General features: G+C 37.3%; 1 protein-coding gene across 5 annotated transcripts in view; it reads right to left on the bottom strand.

The window, feature by feature from the left end:
* Positions 1–20,721, bottom strand: part of DGKH (diacylglycerol kinase eta) — a 220,665-nt gene that overhangs the window by 24,445 nt on the left and 175,499 nt on the right. For 4 of the 5 annotated variants that reach the window (XM_066380833.1, XM_066380838.1, XM_066380834.1 and 1 more), the window contains exons 18-24: positions 19,143–19,268; positions 13,278–13,395; positions 12,320–12,430; positions 11,281–11,377; positions 4,053–4,160; positions 1,402–1,515; positions 1,061–1,195 (exon numbers count right to left, since the gene is read on the bottom strand). In XM_066380833.1, coding sequence (XP_066236930.1) covers positions 1,061–1,195; positions 1,402–1,515; positions 4,053–4,160; positions 11,281–11,377; positions 12,320–12,430; positions 13,278–13,395; positions 19,143–19,268 — 809 coding nt within the window. The remainder of the gene's footprint in view (positions 1–1,060; positions 1,196–1,401; positions 1,516–4,052; positions 4,161–11,280; positions 11,378–12,319; positions 12,431–13,277; positions 13,396–19,142; positions 19,269–20,721) is intronic. The other variant, XM_066380837.1, reaches the window with a different exon arrangement.

Raw genomic sequence — 20,721 nt, 5'->3', positions numbered from 1 at the left:
TGAGATATTATATGCATGACTTTAAAACTCCTATTGCTTTTTTCCTAACATAACATTAAATAAATCATAAGTACAAAACATACTTTAAAGTTTTCCAGCATAGCAAAATAAATAAAAAGTAATCAATGATATACATATATATATTATACAAACACACACACACACACACACACCATATTTTTCACTTCATAGGACATACCTGACCATAAGACACACCTAGGGTTTTAAGGAGGAAAATAAGAAAAAAAATATTCTGAACTAAAAGGTGTGTTAAAATATTTAATAAAATACCATACTTTTGCTCGATAAGACACATAGGCATCTCCCTCTCCACTTTTGGGGGGAAAAAAGTGTGTCTTATGGAGCGAAAAATACAGTATATACATATCCCATATATATATATTATAAAAATGTTAAAAAAAAGACAACCTCAATCTTTACTATTATATGCATAATAGATAGGATGGACATTGGCAGTCTTATTTGTTATGTGTGACTTTAATTTAAAATGCATATTCTGGAAAAGGCGGAACTGTGGAGAGAGTGCAAGGATCAGCGGTGCGGGGCTGGGGTGAGAGAGGGAGGGGTGGACAGGTGGAGCGCAGGAAGTGTTCAGGGCAGCGACACTGCTCTGTGTCATCCTGTGACAGTGCATGCAGGGGGTGGGACATTTGTCAGAACCCCTAGGATGTACAGCATAAACAGTACACTTGAACTAATAACAATGTATCAATATTGGCTCATTAATTATAATAAATATACTAATACAAGATGCTAATAATAGGGGAATTGTGCTTGTTGAGGTGATGAGATATGTGGGAACAGAATTAAAATTCTCTGTATTTTATGTTCAATTTTTCTATAAACCTAAAAAAAGGGTCTATTAATTTTTTAAAAAATTAAATAAATATTTGTTAGCATTTAAAACCAAATGACTTAAATGTCAGATTTAAAAGACAATTTAAATCTTTTTCCTTGATTTCTACTTTTTTTATGACAATTTAAGATTTCTTTTTTAGAAGGCTGAATAAAAATCTAGAAAATATTTTTGGTTACATACCCTGTCCCTTGTTAGCATCTGAGCTCTGTTTTTGTGCACAATTTTGATAATCCCTGGAGGCTGGACCCATGCTTCGCCATCCACCTGCACTGGGACTCCCTCGTCACCAAATATAGTGATTTTTACTGTACGGCACTGAAACAAAACAAGTTGTTTTTTTTTAGAGTACAAATCATCCTAAAAAACTGACACTCAATCCACATTCAGGCTTGACCTTTTCCACTTATGATGACACAGTAATCACTGACACGCCACGAAAGCCAGTATTTTATAGACAAATGTACAGTGTAGCTTCCCCAGTGTCCCAAGCAGTGAAATTAGGTTTGATTAGAAAAGCAAACCTGGGCAATTCGATGATGCTGTAGTTTAATGACCCTTGAAACTGCCATTTGCACACTATCAAATATTGCAACAACTTCCAGGACCTTGTCATCAAATGATGGTGCAGCAAATATCTGAAAGGAAAACCTATATTACACCGCCAGTAATAAAATTAAGGGTCAAGTGAAATGGCGCATCAAGCAATGCAAACAGTGCAGTATACATATTTAAATACTAAAAATAGCAGAAAAGTAAATATTAATAGGAAATGATAACCCAAGGACAAAATATCACTGAAGATGGCTTACAACAAACATAATAAAAACAGGTTTTAAGACTCATATGACATAATTCTCAGGCCCCTCATAATTCATCTTTGTATAAAATGTATTAAATACCTGTTCAGCCAGGGCACACAGGAGAAGCGCCCATTTGCTTCTCCACCCCTCCGCCGCGCTTTCCTCTCTGTCTCTCTCTTCCCCTCCCGCAGCCGAGGCTCCATTGGAGCAAAGATGGCCCGGGCGCTGGGGATGGCTCTGTGGCCTCTGCCCCAGGCGCTAGAGTGGCTCTGGTCGCAATATGGCGACGCCCAGGATGGGCAGAGCATCGCCCCCTGGTGGGCAGAGCGTCGCCCCCTGGTGGGCGTGCCGGGTGGATCCCGGTCGGGCGCATGCGGGAGTCTGTCTGACTGTCTCTCCCTGTTTCCAGCTTCAGAAAAATGAAAAAAAAGAAAAAAAAAAAAAAAAAAAAAAAATACCTGTTCAAACGTAACTCAGATAGATGTCTTGACAAAACTATGCATGCAATCTTAAGAAAACTAACAACCCGAAAGGTGAGAGAGATTTCATAGGTTAAAGCTAATGAACATGCAGATTATGATTTCACTTACTTGGTACGTTCTACAGGTAATCGTTCAAGGTGCTACAAGCAATGTGTATATGTGCTTTATATTTTAATATGACAACTTTTTAGGGCATTGGAGAGTATGGACATAGAAACCTCAGGGAATAAAAATCCTATAGAGGCTTACTTTGCTTTGATGTCAACTGCATTTTCAAAATATTGATTTAACCTAAAATTTTATATTTCGCCTGCATTACTTTGCTGTTTTTACTTTCACTATATCATAAATAATTATGCCTTGAAAAAAATTACTCAGTATAAAGTAGTATCCTGATTAAAACTCTCACTGAAAATATCAGGAGCAAATTTACAAACATTAACATTCCTTATTTCTGTTACCAGACTGCCTAGTTTTAAACCCTGTCTCTGCTACTTATTAACAGGGTAAACTTAGTGTCAGTTTCTTCATTTATAAAATTTAGGTGAAAACTGTAAATATTAAATAATAAATGTGTAGCACTCAGAACATTGTATGACTAACTAATAGGTGCTGAAAAATTGTTAGCTTTATTCATTTAATCTTAATCTCACTGATTTCTTCCCCTTAAAATATTTAAGAGTAGTGAAAGCTGACAAAAAATTGATTGCTGATATTAGTTTTTTATAGATCAATAGGATTAGAATATATTCATATCATAAAAATTACAAATGCTTTCCAATTTATTTCATTCTTTAATTCCCACCTACTTACTTAAGAGCTCTGAGAAAATGGGTCAGTGAAACTATTACATCCTAAGCCTCAAATCAAAGGGCCCATCATTTAATGTATCTGCAAACAAAGATTGTGATAACACTTCTCTATTTTATGTTATACATACTTCAATAGTTGTGCCCTCACTAAAAATTATTTTATTTTTAGAAAAATAACCTTTGTTTGGTTATAGGGGTTTTTTTTATATAGGAAACTATAAAAAGAAAACTAAAATAGCCCTCAGTCAACTGTCAAATGAAACCTTTTGACATTTCTTTTTTTTCTTTTTCCTTTTTTTTTTGTATTTTTCTGAAGCTGGAAACGGGGCGAGACAGTCAGACAGACTTCCGCATGCGCCCGACCGGGATCCACCCGGCACGCCCACCAGGGGCGATGCTCTACCCACCGGGGGGCGATGCTCTGCCCCTCCGGGGCGTCGCTCTGTCGCAACCAGAGCCACTCTAGCGCCTGGGGCAGAGGCCAAGGAGCCATCCCAGCGCCCGGGCCATCTTTGCTCCAATGGAGCCTCGGCTGCGGGAGGGGAAGAGAGAGACAGAGAGGAAGGGGGAGGGGTGGAGAAGCAGATGGGCGCTTCTCCTGTGTGCCCTGGCCGGGAATCAAACCCCGGACCTCTGCACACCAGGCCGATGCTCTACCACTGAGCCAACCCGCCAGGGCCTTTTTGACATTTCTTTAAAAGAAAAATAGTAATATTACATACATTTAGAAAACTAAAAGTACAGAAAGGTATTTTGGTAGGTAATGTTCCTTTCCCACCCCCAAAATGTCCACGTCCAAATCCTTAGACCCTGCAAATGTTATCTCACATGGCAAAAGAGATATTGCAGATGTAATTAAATTAGGGATCTTGAGATGGGGAGGTTATCCTGGATGATGCGGGGGACCCAATATAATCACAAAGGTCGTTAAAAGTAGAAGAGGGAGGCAGAAGAGGAGATCAGAATGATGCGACATGAGAAAGACACAAGCTGCCCTTGTCTCTGAAGGTAGGAAGGAACCAAAAGCCAAGGAATGTGGGAAGCCGTCAGAATTTGGAAAGAACAAGGAAATACTTACATCATCCTCTTTAGTTCCACCCCAAAAGTTAGTGCCTCCAGCATAACTGGGAATATTCAATACTGCTATTCCTTGCAGACTGGGGAGAGGAATATACTGTCCATCACACTGCAAGGTAAAAAGCTTAGACGTTAGATAAAAAGAGCAAAACCACTAGTACATCAAAGAATAAAGATGATGAAAGAAAATGTGTTGGCAATGTTTGTTTTCCTATAAATATATTCCTACACATTACTTTTATCTTACTTAATTTTAATTTAAAAATGCTTAAGTGTAACTAACAATAACAGAAGTTTTTACAGAAAACCAAGCTAAATAAGAAAATGTTTTACCCTTCTTTCAACAAAAATTGGGCAGTAGTTTTCTTGAGTTTTTGGTGGGTTTTTTTTTTCAGTTTAGTGATGATATTCTAACTTATATTATGGTCATTTTTGTACTTATTTTAAGCATTCCTTTGGAAGTGGCTGCTGTGAGGGTGAACTCTGGGTCCTAACCATCTCATCTAGCCCCTCCTACAACTCCTCCTACCGCTGGTGCTCTGTAACTAGCTTGTGACTGGTTAGTTTTTTAAGCATTCAGAACCAAAAAAAAACCCCAAACAAACAAAACACATGTATGGCAAGAAGTATCTTATTCTCCATGTCTTCTAATTAATCACTTAGATAAAAATGAAATTATCACTTAGATAAGAAAAAAAATCAATTACATATGATGTGAATAAATTCTCATGAAATAGAAGGTATAAGTCTTCATTTTAAAAGAGGAGAGCCTGCAGCCTGACCCGTGGTGGCGCAGTGGATAAAGCATTGGCCTGGAACGCTGAGGCCGCCGGTTGGAAATCATGCACTTGTCTGGTCAAGGCACATGTGGGAGTTGATACTTCCTGCTCCTCCCCCCCTTCTCTCTCTCTCTCTCTCTCTCTCTCTCTCTCTCCTCTAAAATAAATACATTTAAAAAAATTTTAAAAATAAAATACAAACGTATTATTGCAAAAAAGAGAAGAGCTTGCAGATGTCATACTTAATATGAATGCTATATTTTCATTATATAATTCTTACATTAACATTAACAAAAATTAAAATAGCTTGACCAGGCAGTGGCGCAGTGGATAGAGCATCAGACTGGGATGCGGAGGACCCAGGTTCGAGACCCCAAGGTTGCCAGCTTGAGTGCGGGCTCATCTGGCTTGAGAAAAAAAAAAAAAAAAGCTCACCAGCTTGGACCCAAGGTCGCTGGCTTGAGCAAGGGGTTCCTCGGTCTGCTGAAGGCCTGCGGTCAAGGCACATATGAGAAAGCAATCAATGAACAACTAAGGTGTAGCAATGAAAAACTGATGATTGATGCTTCTCATCTCTCTCTGTTCCTGTCTGTCTGTCCCTATCTATCACTCTCTCTGACTCTCTCTCTGTCATTGTAAAAAAAAAAAAGCCTGACCAGGCGGTGGCGCAGTGGATAGAGCCTCAGACGGGGATGCAGAGGACCCAGGTTCGAGACCTCGAGGTCGCCAGCTTAAGCGCGGGCTCATCTGGCTATAGCAAAAGCCCATCAGCTAGAACCCAAGGTCACTGGCTCCAGCAAGGGGTTACTCGGTCTGCTGAAGGCCAGTGGTCAAGGCACATAAGAGAAAGCAATCAATGAACAACTAAGGTATTGCAACGCGCAATGAAAAACTAAAGATTGATGCTTCTCATCTCTCTCCGTTCCTGTCTGTCCCTGTCTATCCCTCTCTCTGACTCACTCTCTGTCTCTGTAAAAAATAAACAAACAAATAAATAAATAAATAAAATAAAAATAAAAAATTAAAAAAAAAATTAAAATAACTTTACAAAAATTGCATTTTAAGATCCAATCAAAATTACCTGCAATTTTTAAGGAAATAAGAATCCTCTTTGAACCCACTTTTCAATCATTTTAAATAACTGAGAATACATAATAATTAACTTACCCCCACAGGCATTTTTTATAACTCCTTTCTTTACTTTTGCAGGGAACACATTCAAAATGCCCACACACATCCCAGTACTGAGGGCCATTCCTAGCATCACACTCCTGGCTCAGTGTGTGTTAGTTCAATGAAGGAATGTTAAATATTTAGCAGATATTGGTTCACTTTCTCTGAACCCAATATTCTTTTTTTTAAATTTAAGTGAGAGGACGGGAGATACACCGACAGACTCTTGCATGTGCCCTGACCAGGATCCACCCAGCAACCCCCGTCCGGGGCTGATGCTCTGCCCATCCGGGGCCCAAGCTCACAATTCAGCTATTTTTAGCACCTGAGGTGGAGGCTCCATGGAACTATCCTTAGAGCACAGGGCCAACACTCTGGAATCAATTGAGCCACAGCTGTGGGACGGGTGAACCAATATTCTTAACAGGTATCCTTATGTATTTTTGGAAGTTATATTTATATTATATAGCTAACTTAAAGGAGATGGAAAAAATCTATTGTTATAAATATAAAAGAAGTATTTCACAAAATAATTCAGAGCGATCTTAAAGATTTTATAATGAAGACTATACATGACAAGCCCACAGCTAACATCATACTCAACAGTGAGAAGCGGCAAGCTTTACCGTAACATCAGGAACAAGACTAGGATGTCTACTCCCACTACTTTTATTCAAAATGGTACTGGAAGTTCTAGCCAGACAAATTAGATAAGAAAAAAGAAATAAAAGACATCCAAATTGGAAAGGAAGAAGTAAAACCTCTTCCCTATTTGAAGATTATATGACTTTACATATAAAACACTCTGAAGAATTCATCAAAAAACTTAGAATAAACAAATTTGATAAAGTTGCAGGATACCAAATCAATATACAAGTCTGTTGAAGTTTTTACACTAAACTAATAATGAACTATCAGAAAGAAAACTTAAGAAAAAATACCATGTGCCTGACCAGGCGGTGGTGCAGTGAATAGAGGGACAGACTAGGACGTGGAGGACCTAGATTGGAAACCCCGAGGTCGCCAGGAGTACAGGCTCATCTGGCTTGAGTACGGGGTCGCTGGCTTGAGTGTCGGATCACAGACATGACCGCATGGTTGCTGGCTTGAACAAGGGGTCACTTGCTCTGCTGTAGCCACCCCCCCCAATCAAGACACATATGAGAAAGTAATCAATGAGCAACAGAGGAGTCACAGTGAAGAACTGATGTTTCTCATCTCTCTCCCTTCCTGTCTTTTTGTCCCTATCTGTCCCTCTCTCTGTCCCTCTGTCTCTGACACACACACACACACACACACACACACACACACACGAAAAAATATCATGTATAAGAGCATAAAAAAGAATAAAATACTTAAAACTGAATTTAACTATAAAGGTGAAAGACCTGTGTATTGAAAACTAAAGACTTGAATGAAGGAAATTGAAAAAAGACACAAATAAATGGAAACATATTACATGCTCATGGATTAAAAGAATATTGTTAAAATGTCCATATTACCCAAAGCAAACTACAGATTCAATGCAGTTCTTATCAAAATCCCAAAGTATTTTTCACAGAACCAGAATAATCCTAAAATCTGTATGTAACCATGAAAAATACCAAATAGCCAAACAATCTTTTGAAAGAAGAAGCTAGAAGCATCATGTTCCCTGATTTCAAACTATATTACAAATCTATAGTAATTAAAACAGTATAACATTGGCATAAAGAGACACAAAGATCAATGGAACAGAATAGAGAGCCCAGAAATAAACCCATGCACAGATGGCCAATTCATGAAAAAGGAGCTAAAAATATACAATCGGGCAGTTTCTTCAACAAATGGTATATGGAAAATTGGACACTCACATGCAAAAGAATGAAACTGGACCACTATCTTACACCATACATAAAAATTAACTCAAAATAAATGAAAGACTTCAACGTAAGACCTGAAACCATAAAACTCCTAGAAAAAAACATAGGTGGTAAGCTCCCTGACATAGGTATTGGTGATGATTTTTAATCTAACACCAAAAGCCATAGCAACAAAAGCAAAGAAAGAAAAAAAAAAGAATAAAACAAAATAACAAAAACAAACAAGTGGGACTATATCAAACTGAAAAGCTCTGCACAGAAAAGGAAACCATCAACAAAATGAAGAGGCAACCTACTGAACAGGAGAAAATAATTGCAAATTATGTATCTGATAAGAGACTAATATCCAAAATATATAAAGAACTCACACAACTCAACAGCAAAACAATCTGATTAAAAAATAGGCAGAAGATGTGAATAGAGATTTTTTTCTAGAACACATGAAGATGGCCAACAAGTACATGAAAAGATGCTTTATATCATTAATCAGTAGGGAAATGCAAATCAAAACCACAATGAGATATCACTTTACATCTGTTAGAACGGCTATAATCAAAAAAGATGAGAAATAGTGGTCTAAGAATGTGGAATGTTGGTAATAATGTAAATTGGTGCAGCCACTATAATAAACAACATGCAGGTTCCTCAAAAAAATTAAAAACAGAACTAGTACCATATAGTCCAGCAACTCGTCCTTTGGGAATTTATCTGAATAAAATTAAAACACTCTTTTGAAAAGGTATATGCGTCCCCATGTTCACCACAGCATTACTTACAGTGGCCATGACATGAAAACCACCTGAGTGTCCACTGATAAATAAATGGATAAAGAAAATGTGGCAAGTATATGTCATGGAGTATCATTCAGCCATTTGTGACAGCAAATTCCTTGATGGCGTTATGTTATGTGAATAAGTCAGAGTAAGACAAACACCATCTGATCTGTCTTAGATATGAAATCTAAAAAAAAAATGTAAAAAAACAAGCTCACAGATACAGAAAAGGATTGATGGTTAGGCAGAAAATGGGGTAATGAAAAAAATGGGCGAACAAAAATTTTTTTCATTTTAAATCAATTGAATCAAACATTTTAAAATTGTATTTATTTGTTTATTTATTTATTTATTTATTAGAGAGAGAGGGGAAAGAGAGAGAAAACATGAGGAGCAGGAAGCATCAACTTGTAGTAGCTGCCTCTTGTATGTGCCTTGACCAGGCAAGCCTAGGGTTTAGAACTGGCAACCCCAGCGTTCCAGGTCAATGCTTTATCCACTGTGCCACCACAGGTCAGAGTAGTCTTAAAGATTTATAAACAGATACACTTTATTGTGAAGCATAATCTATAAAAAAAATAAACATCAGAAGTAAGTTCTATCTAAATTGCTGAATTTAACATACTCTAAAACAGGGGTAGTCAACCTTTTTATACCTACCGCCCACTTTTGTATCTCTGTTAGTAGTAAAATTTTCTAACCGCCCACTGGTTCCACAGTAATGGTGATTTATAAAGTAGGGAAGTAACTTTACTTTATAAAATTTATAAAGCAGAGTTCCAGCAAGTTAAAGCATATAATAATAATTACTTACCAAGTACTTTATGTCGGATTTTTGCTAAGTTTGGCAGAATAAATCTTTATAAAACAACTTATTATAGTTAAATCTATCTATATATTTATACTTTGGTTGCTCCGCTACTGCCCACCATGAAAGCTGGAATGCCCACTAGTGGGCGGTAGGGACCAGGTTGACCACCACTGCTCTAAAAGTTTAAAACTATTTTGTTAATTTATTTCAATATTATTGGTTTCTCTTGAAAGTCTATATATTTTATAGAATGCATTTGAAAACAAATGTTCTGAGAGGAGGTCCATGATTTCAGCAGCATGCCAAAGGGGTCTACAGCTCAGAAAGGGTTTCAACTCGTGATAAATGGAGAGTAAAACGCAGCTGTGCATGTAAACCAATCCTGTTCAAAATCTGGACACCAGTATAAAAGGTTAGGTACACTGTTTCTGAAGAGCTAAAGGGATTAAGGCAACCCAGCCACACTGATTCCAGCCAGCTCACAGTACTTACCGAATCACGGTAAAATGATTATTACCTCTGTTTCTCCCTCAAGACAAGGCCAGGAATTGTGCAAGACACGGGATAACAGAGATGAATACAACTTTCTACCTTTCCTTAAAGAGAGTGTGCCGACTAGGGGACACGGAATAAGAAAATGAGTGATCACGGTCCAATACAAAGGAGAGAGGGGAGGGGGCTGTCAAGGACAGTTTACTAGGTGTGAACCTTTCTGGTTTTGCACTTTTTCAGCAAGTAACATCTATCTTAACTTTACAGGCATTGATAAACTGAGACAGCTAATCAGGTAGTCAGTATTCTAGAGTAGAGAATATTAGATGCTTATCTTTACTAGAACATTTAGTTGATAAGGAAGAAGCCAGGCACCTCCTTAGTACATTTTCCAAAGTTAAGAGAACAACCACAATAATAATGCTATTTAATTCATTGATCTGTAGATGTAAAACTTGCTCATATGTAAGGTATATCTTAATAGAAATATCTGGTTATAAAAAGACACAAGACAGGAAAGAAATGACCAAGGGTAAGAGAAAACATAAGTTACAGAAATTAGCAGACTTCTCAGAGCCATGACACCCAACCTTCTTTTTCCTGTTATGAGGAGACTAAATAACTTTTTTTTTTTTTTTTTTTTTTTAGAGAGAGAGAGAGAAGGGGGAGGAGCAGGAAGCATCAACTCCCATATGTGCCTTGACCAGGCAAGCCCAAGGTTTCGAACCGGCAACCTCAGTGTTCCAGGTCAATGCTTTATCCACTGCGCCACCACAGGTCAGGCCTTTTTTTAAACTTCTTTTTTTTTTTTTTTTTTTGAGACTAAATAACTTTTGCTATCTTTAATTTCCTATTTAAATTAGTAAAAAATACTAAAAAATTTAAATGTTCAAAATCTTTTAATAATTTGTTAAAAACAACTAGAACAAAAAATTCATTTAAATTAAAAGATTCTAATTACAATGAATGTTTTTTTCAGTGGTTTGTGAACATAAGGCATTACAGTTATATATTGGGTAAGAATTTGGACATTTAAATGAGGAAATCCACTTAAAAAGCTATGCTAGAAGTATATTCCCATGGCTCTACCTTTTCACAGGGTCTCTGGTCTCCGAGTACTATCCAAATTTCAAGAACTAATATTATGTAATAAAGTATATCACTCATATCCAGTGTCTGTATCTGCTTTCATAGAAAGTTGATAACTTTACAGGCTTCCAATTATCCCCCTGACTATTTAAACATTAACCAAGAGGAATTTAGGCCAATGCACTCCACAAATACTACCATTTTTCTAAGTGAGATAGCCTAAAATGTCTTTACTTCAAGATGAGCTTACCTCAAGTTGAACCCTCTGTTCTAAATTCTTGTATGATCTCTGTAGTAACTCCCGGGTCCCCAAGACTCCATACCACATCAAATTTTTAGTGCGGCTCCTAGAAAGAAATGTTGACAGGCAATTTCAGTAACTATTATTTATTTATTTATTTAATTTATTTTTTTTGTATTTTTCTGAAGCTGGAAACGGGGAGAGACAGTCAGACAGACTCCTGCATGCGCCCGACCGGGATCCACCCGGCACGCCCACCAGGGGCGACACTCTGCCCACCAGGGGGCGATGCTCTGCCCCTCCGGGGCGTCGCTCTGCCACGACCAGAGCCACTCTAGCGCCTGGGGCAGAGGCCACGGAGCCATCCCCAGCGCCCAGGCCATTTTTGCTCCAATGGAGCCTTGGCTGCGGGAGGGGAAGAGAGAGACAGAGAGGAAGGAGGGGGGGCGGTGGAGAAGCAAACGGGCACTTCTATGTGCCCTGGCCGGGAATCGAACCCGGGTCCCCCGCACGCCAGGCCGACGCTCTACCGCTGAGCCAACCGGCCAGTGCCACTATTATTTATTTAGTCTTTAAAGGCAGAGCAAAGGCCCTGGCCGGTTGGATCAGTGGTAGAGCGTCGGCCTGGCATGGAGTCCCGGGTTCAATTCCTGGCCAGGGCACACAGGAGAAGCGCCCATCAGCTTCTCCACCCCTCCCCCTCTGCTTCCTCTCTGTCTCTCTCTTCCCCTCCCGCAGCCAAAGCTCCATTGGAGCAAAGTTGGTCTGGGTGCTGGGGATGGTTCCATGGCCTTTGCCTCAAGCGCTAGAATGGCTCTGGTTGCAACAGAGCGATGCCTCGATGGGCGGAGCATCGCCCCCTGGTGGGCGTGCCGGGGTGGATCCCGGTCGGGCGCATGTCGGAGTCTGTCTGACTGACTCCCCATTTCCAACTTCAGAAAATACAAAAAAAAAAAAAAAAAAAGGCAGAGTAAGCAAAAGAGGTAATAAATGAAATTAAAGTCAAATTGCCTTCATGAAATAACATTATTACTATTACCAAAATTACCTGCATTTTTCAGGGTGCTCCTCTCTTTTATTATTAAATTCTAAAGAAATTTTTGCATCTAATCCAATCCCAAAGTAATTGTTCATGACACATTTTTCTGAATATCCATCTCTATGATAATAAGGAAAAGTACATAAAAGTCAATTTCAGGTTCATAATAATTACAATTTATATACAGCACTTAAAACCATTAACCATTCCATTCCTGAGAGTAAAGCTAAGCAGAAATCACTTCTTATTCACATGCAATAGGCACGACCCCAGAGTATGTATGTAAGTGTTGGTAACATGTAAAAGGGGCGGGCCTTGCAGTCAGGCCTCTCTCTCTCTCTCTCTCTTTTTTTTTTTTTACCATCAGAAAGACTCCTCCACTTCTACTCTTAACAATGAACAAATAGTTACTGAGCAAATTACTACTAGACCTATTCTACTCTTCTAGGTGCTTTGAAAAGTACAAAGTTTAAAATATGGTACAGTCATTGAGGGCTGTCACTAGGGAGATAAGATGTTATAAAAGCAAAATTGAATCTGGAAATAAAAGGAAGCGTATACCAAACTGCCAAAATAAATAGACCCAGAAGCTGGATGTATTGTAGAATGATGACAGATTTGGCAAGCCCAAGAGGAAAGGAGGTGAAGGGAATAACAGCATGAATATATATATGAAGGAATCGATGAATAAACCATTCCAGAGAAAGTGAGTAGAGAGGTGTCTCACTGCACCACAGGCTTGACCTCCGGGATGAAAGGCTGAAAGGACCTCCCTTAGGAACAGATCATGGAAACCTCTGTATTTCACATGGGTCAATGTGCTCATCATTATCAGTGTCTGAAATTTTCAGATGATTCTTTTTGTACACGGAACCATATTTATTGTCATACATTCAAAATGTCACCATTAGGATAAAACAGCAACAAGAAAAGCCAAACAAAAATATCAGTGGAAGTATTTGCTTACAATGAATCTGGATCTGGGTCGATAAATGGCGTTGCGCCGAAAGGATCCGTGTTTGCTAGTAACATTTTGTTGATAATAGAACTCCCGGCAATTGAAGCAGCTAGTCCTGCTCTTAATCCTGGACATGGAAAGATAAATATATATCTATATACATATATGTATATATGTATATAGATATATATTTTAACAGAATTACATGTTAAGAAAAATCCAGTTCATTGTTTTTGGTCCTAATCTCACACATCTGGCTCCCAAAGCATGGTTTGCAGTGCCTGCTCTTCTCATTCATAAAAATTAATCATGACATTGGTAGGTAAAAGGCTTTTGATGCTTATGAGGATATACATGTTGCTATAAAAATAAAAATGAAGCAGATGAGTACCTAAATAGAAGTCTCTTCGTGACAGTTTCTCATTCACCATCCCAATGATTCTATAACTTCAACAAATATTACTTCCTTTGTTATAGCAAATAAAGCATTAAGACTGTAAGAAATTTACAATAAGTGCTGAATTATCCAAAATGTCAAGGAGTTACCATTTCCATACTCTCAAAACATAGACGGCCCTGGCTCAGTGGAAGAGCATTGGCCCCGCATGTGGATGTCCCAGGTTCGATTCCCAGTCAGGGCACACAGGAAAGGAAACCATCTACTTCTTCACCCCTCCCCTTTCTCTCTCTATCCCTCCCCTTCCACAGCCATGGCTCATTGAAGCGAGTTGGCCCCAGGTGCTGAGGATGGATGGCACCATGGCCTCACCTCAGGTGCTACGGTGGCTCAGTTGCTCAGCAACAAAGCAATGCCCCAGATGGGCAGAGCATCGCCTCCTAGTGGGCTTGTGGGGTGGATCCCAGCTCGGGTGCATGCAAGAGTCTGTCTCTCTACCTCCCCACATGACTTAATAAAAAAAAACATAGATAATAACACTTTATTTAAAATGTTAAAAGATATACTAAGGTAAAAACACATGTTGGTGTGAAGTAATAAGTAATAAAATATTAAATGTAGGTAATAAATTTTGAAGAATACATTATTAAACATAAAAATAAAGCATTTATATTATCTCCAAATATGCAAAACTTCAAATTTATTTCAACATGCTTTCTACTCACTAGTTATGGTATTCAACAGCTAATGAATCTTATTATCTATTCAACCTACCATTCAGATCAGAGGCACTAAAGTCTGGAAAGAAGACAATGGAGTAGGGGCTTAAGGGGAAAAACAAAAAAAAGAAAAACTAGTGAAGAAAACCCTGTCACGCAATTGAGAAACGTTAGGAAATTAGGAGGAAAAAGTCCTTTCTTAAAACATTTCTTTCTCAACAAGTGCTCTTCTTAGATTATTACTCATTATATTAGCTACCAAGGTTTAGCTGATTATCAAATAATCAACATGAATTTTATTTTCATTTAATTTCAGTTTGGATATACTACAGTATACTTTATTATATTTCCTTTATGTCTGAGTAAGTAAATAAACAAACAAAGCAATCACTCTGATGAGAGGAAAGAACAGTTTGGAGAGGCAAAGAGCCATACTTCAACTACCCACAGAAAAGTGTAATATTTCTTAAAATGTTTTAAGGTTAGTCATATTTACAGCTTCAGCCCAGAAAGGTCATCGCAAGGTTCCAGGTTTGAATAGTGACATGACTTCTAGACATAGAGGTCTTTCCAGAAACAAGCATGTTCTGGATTTATCTTTTTTTAGATTTTAATATTTTTATTGAGATACAATTCCCATACCATAAAATTAACCCTTTAAGAGTGTTTATTTCAGTTGTTTATAGTATACACAGAACGTCGTGCAATGATCGCAACCATCTAATTCTAAAACTATTTCTGTTACTCCCAAAAGAAACCCTATACCTATTAGCAGTTATTTTCCATTCCTTCCTTCTGCCAGACCCTGAAAGTCACTAAACTACTTTTGGTCTCTATGGATTGACTGTTCTGGACATTTTATATAAATGGAATCATGCAATATGTGGCTTTCTGTGTCAAGCTTCTTTCACTTGGTATAATGCATTCAATGGTAATGTTATAGTAGGTACCAATGCGTCATTCCTTTTAATAGCTGGATAATATTCCACTGTATGAGTACACTGCAGTTTGTTTCTCTATCAACTGATGGGTATTTGCATCTTTCCACTTATTGGCTTTATAAATAATCTTGCTATTAATAGTTGTGAAAAAGTTTTTGTGTAGATATATATTTTCAGTTCTCACGGGTATATGCTAGACTTTTAATTTCTGGGTTATATGCTAATTCTATGCATAACTCTTTAAGAAACTGCCAAACTTTTTCAAAATGGCTCCACCTTTTTATCTTCTAATCAGTGATGTATGACAGTTCTAATTTCTCTAAGTCCTTGCCAATGTTGTTATTATCTGTCTTTTTTGATCATAGCCATCCTATTGGGTATATCTCATTGTGGTTTTGATTTGCATTTCCCTGATGACTAATGATGAGAGCATCTTTTCATATATTATTGGACATTTTAAAATCTTTTTGGGAAAATGACTACCCAGATTCTGTGCCCATTTTTAATTGGGATATTTGTCCTTATATTGTTGAATTTTGAGTTTTATATATTCTGGATACTCGTCCCTTATCAGATATGTTATTTGCAAATATCTTCTCCCATCCTGTGGACTGTCATCTCATTTTCCTTGGTGTTTGTTGCCCTTTGAATCACAAAGATCTTTAATTTTGATGAAGTACAATTGATATTTTCTTGTGTCGCTTGTGCTTTTGGTGTCATATCTAAGAAACCAGCATCTACTCCTAAGTTATGAACATTTACATCTTCATTGTCTTTTGATGGTTTTACAGGTTTATGTATGGTGTGAAGGAAGAGTCCCACTTAATTCTTTATATCACAGTTATCCAGTGCCAGCGGTTGAAAAGAATATTCTTTCCCAATTGAATAACTAACTGTCTTAGTGCATTTGTTGAAAATCAGTTAACCAGAAATGTAGGTGTCCTGGATTCTCCGATCTAGTCCGTTGACCTATATGACTATCATTATGCCAGTTCCATGTGCTCTTGGACTCTGTAGCTTTGTAGTAAATTCTGAAATCAGGAAGTATGTCCTTCAACTTTCTTCTTGCTTTAAACATTTGTTGCAACTTTTCTGAGTCCTTTGTATTTCACTGTGAATTTTAAGATCAGCTTGTCATTTTCTGCACAGCAGGCCATTGAAATTTTGGTAGGGATTGTGCAGAATCTGCAGTCAATTTGAAATGGGTTGCCATCTTATTAATATTATGTCTTCCAATTCATGAACACAGATGTCTTTACATTTAGTTAGATTTCCTTTAATTGCTTTTAGCAATGTTTTATAGTTTTCAGATGTTTTACCTTCTTAGTTAAATTTAGTCTTAATTTTTTTGTTATTTTTGATTATATTGTAAATGAAATTATTTTCTTAATTTCATGTTCAGATTGTTCATTACTGGTGTAGAAAATAGTTAATTTTGGCATACTGATCTTTTATCCTGCAATCTTGTTGTACTCATTTATTATCTCTAATACTGTGGATGTGTTCCTTAGGATTTTCTATATGTAACATAAATTGTAAAGACATACAGTTTTACTTCCTCCTTTCCAATCTGTGTGTCTTTAACTCTTTTTATTTTTCCTAATTTCCCAAGCTAAAACCTCTAGTACAATGTTGAACAGAAGTGGCAAGAATGGACATCCTTGTCTTGTTCCTGATCTTAGAGAAAAAGTTTTCAGCCTTTTATCATTAAGTATGATGTCAGCTGTAGATTTTTCATAGATGCCCTATTTATCAGGTTGAAGAAGTTCCTTTCCATTCCCGGGCGCGGGCGCGCGCTCGTGTGTGTGTGTGTGTGTGTGTGTGTGTGTGTGTGTGTGTGTTTACCGTAAGAAGGTGTTAAATTTAAAAAAAAAAAATGCTTTTTCTGTTCTACTGAGATTCTTATGTGATTTTTGTCCTCTATTCTATTAATATGAAATATCACCTTGATTGGTTTTCTTTTGTTGAATCAACTTTGCATCACTGGGATAATACTGGTAATGATGTAAAATAGTTACAAGTTGGTGGATTCAATTAGCTAATGTTTTGTTGGAGATTTTTGTGTTGCTATTCATAAAGGATATGGATCTTATGGTGTCTTTGATTGGTTTTGGTATCATGGTAATACTGGCCTCATAAAATGAGTTGGAAAGTGTTTTTTCCTCTTTTAGTTTTGAAAGAGTGTGTGAAGGACTGGTGTTAATTCTTTAAACTTCACCAATGAAGCAATTTGGGCCTGGGATTTGCTTTATAGAAAATTTTTGATTAATTCATTCTCTCTAGTTGTTTTAGGTCTAGTCATATTTTCTATTTCTTGAAGCAGTTTTGGTAGTTTGTGTGCTTCTAGAAGTTTGTCCATTTCATCAAGGCTATTCCAATTTGTTGACATGAACTATTTTATAGTTTTTCCCTTATAATCTTTTTTATTTTTGTAAGGTCCATAATTATGCGTCCTCTTTAACTCCTGATTTGAGATATTTGAACCTTCTCTCTTATTTTCTTGGTTTTTAAATTCTGTTAATTTGTTCACAGACCAACTTTTGATTTCATTGTTTTTCTGTACTGTCTTCTATATTCAGTTTCACTTATTTCTACTCTAATCCCTATTGATTTCCTCCCAACTGCTGCTTTGAATTTAGTTTGCTCTTCTTTTTCCAGGTTATTAAATTGGAGAGTTAGGTTTCTGAAATTTTTCTTTTTTAAAAAATATAGGCATTAACAACTATAAATTTCACTCTAAGCCCTGCTTAAGCTGCATCAAATAAGTTTTAATATATGAAGTATTTTTGTTTTGATTCACACAAATTATTTTTAAATTTCTCTTATAATTTTTTTCTTTGATCCACATATTTATGCATTCCCCAAATTTCCTTCTGTTATTGATTTCTAATTTCATTCCAATTGTGGTCAGAGAATATGCTTTGTATGATTTTAATCCTTTTAAATGTACTGAGAATTGTTTTATGGCCTAATATATGGTATGTCCTAGAGAATGTTCCATATGCACTTGAGAAGAATGTGTATTCTACTGTTGTTGGGTAGAGTGTTCTGTAAACATCTTCTACAACGATTTGTTTTATATTTTTTTCAAGTTTTCCATTTCCTTGTAGATCTCTAATTGTTCTATCCATTATTGAAAGAAGGATGCTAAAGTTTTCCAATTCAGTGATTCACCTTTAAAAAAACTTTTAGATAGAAGACATAAGGGTATGTTATATTTCAGAGTGTAATTTAGGTTCCAATCTACTCTGGGATGAATCTGGAGAGTTTTCACTAATTCAAACAGATAGTACTTAGAAAGGCCTCTTAGACATCTATATTTTCCTCCTTCTTCTGCACCACAAGTTCTTTGGTTTCCACTAATACAAATCTCATCCCAAGATAAATTCATCTTATAAGGTCTGGGTTAGATTTCTCAGATGTTCCAAAATAAAACAATATTTCTAGTCTAAAAATAACTGCAGAGAGACTGGTGGCTTAAAACTAAAAGGAAAGCTTTAAAGACACTAAAAGGCAGTAGAATATACAAACAGAGTTACCTTGGGTACTTAATAAATGCAGATTCCTAGATTCGACTCTAGAGCTACTCAAAATGTCTCAGGGCAGAGCCCATAAACATGAATTTTAATACTTTCTAGGAAATTCTTATAAACACAAAAGTTTAAGGATCTGGATTCTGGTTGATAAGTGTACCAAGCACATTCTCCTAAAGGGGTATTTATCTTCAATAATACATTTCAATAGTTCACAGAAACGAGTATCTATGCATTCTCACAGAAATGTTTAAAAATATACCATGTTCCATCACATGTACTACCTGGGCAGATTATTCTGGTATTAAGCACAGGGAGGATGTCTTTGCTGGCTGCCACAGCTGGACCAGGGCCAGAGTCAGTTTGGGAACGACTTGCCCGACTATCTGGAGATCGAGGTGCAGTTTTAACTGTTGGCAAAAGGTCCAGAATAAAAAGAGAAAATGATAAAGATATAGAAATAAGCAAGTCCTTATAAATCCAAGGCATAGATAATTTAATAGATGTTTAAATCAATCAGTGGAAATGAAAATATTACACTGTGCTTACCTATTATTTTCATTTTCTTAAGATTTACTATATGGAGAGACTCTGCCACAGGTAGGTAGATCCTGATCTCCCATTTCAAACAGACGGAGATCAGTAGAAAAGAGATGCCTACCATAATTATAAAGTCAGGAATACTTATAATTTGAATGTAATCACACCATATGTAAAGATAAAAAGAAAACTTGATAATTTTTAAAATAATACATAAGTGTTATACAACCCTTTTTTCAGAAATGTTGGGTGAATGATCAGATTTAATTAATGCAATTCCCAGAGCTTATGTTAAACATGAGTTAACATTTTCTTCTATAAGTGGGAGGAAAAATAGTATTATTTTCAAATAAAAGCAATATACTTTTCCTGCACTTCTCAATTATTTTTTCAAAACAAAGATTTGCCCCAAACAGTTTTACAGTTTATTACAAAAAGCTCAATACATCTTTAAAAGTGTTCCAAAAGGGCCTGACCAGGCGGTGGCGCAGTGGATAGAGCGTCGGACTGGGATGCAGAGGACCCAGGTTTGAGACTCCGAGGTCGTCAGCTTGAGTGCAGGCTCATCTGGTTTGAGCAAAAGCCTACCAGCTTGAACCGAAGGTTGCTGGGTCCAACAAGGGGTTACTCACTCTGCTGAAGACCCACGGTCAAGGCACATATGAGAAAGCAATCAATGAACAACTAAGGTGTTGCAACACACAATGAAAAAACTAATGATTGATGCTTCTCATCTCTCTCCGTTCCTGTCTGTCTATCCCTCTCTCTGACTTACTCTCTGTCTCTGTGAAAAAATAAAAAAAAATAAAAGTGTTCCAAAAGGGAATTACTCTCAATGTAACAACAAAAAAAGAGACTTAATTCTAACTAAACTAGAGCACTTTAATGGAGAACACATATATCTTTAATTTAGAAGCTATTGTCAGGTGTTTAAAAAAAACAGTTAATCTGGCCCTGGCCACTTGGCTCAGTGGTAGAGCATCGGCCCAGCATGTAGAAGTTCTGGGTTCGATTCCTGGCCAGGGCACACAGGAGAAATGTCTATCTGCTTCGCCACCTTTCCCCCTCTCCTTTCTCTCTATCTCTCTCTTCCCCTCCAGTAGCCAAGGCTCCATTGGAGCAAAGTTGGCCTGGGCTCTGAGGATGGCTCCATCGCCTCTGCCTAAGGTGCTAGAATGGCTCCAGTTGCAACGGAGCAATGCCCCAGGTGGGCAGAGCATCGTCCCCTAGTGGGCATGCCAGGTGGATCCTGGTCAGGCACATGCGAGAGTCTGTCGCTCTGTCTCCCTGCTTCTCACTTCAGAAAAATACAACAACAAAAAT

This window comes from Saccopteryx leptura, chromosome 4 (assembly GCF_036850995.1).
Source record: "Saccopteryx leptura isolate mSacLep1 chromosome 4, mSacLep1_pri_phased_curated, whole genome shotgun sequence".
Taxonomy (NCBI): domain Eukaryota; kingdom Metazoa; phylum Chordata; class Mammalia; order Chiroptera; family Emballonuridae; genus Saccopteryx; species Saccopteryx leptura.
This window is presented reverse-complemented; position numbering and strand designations above follow the sequence as displayed.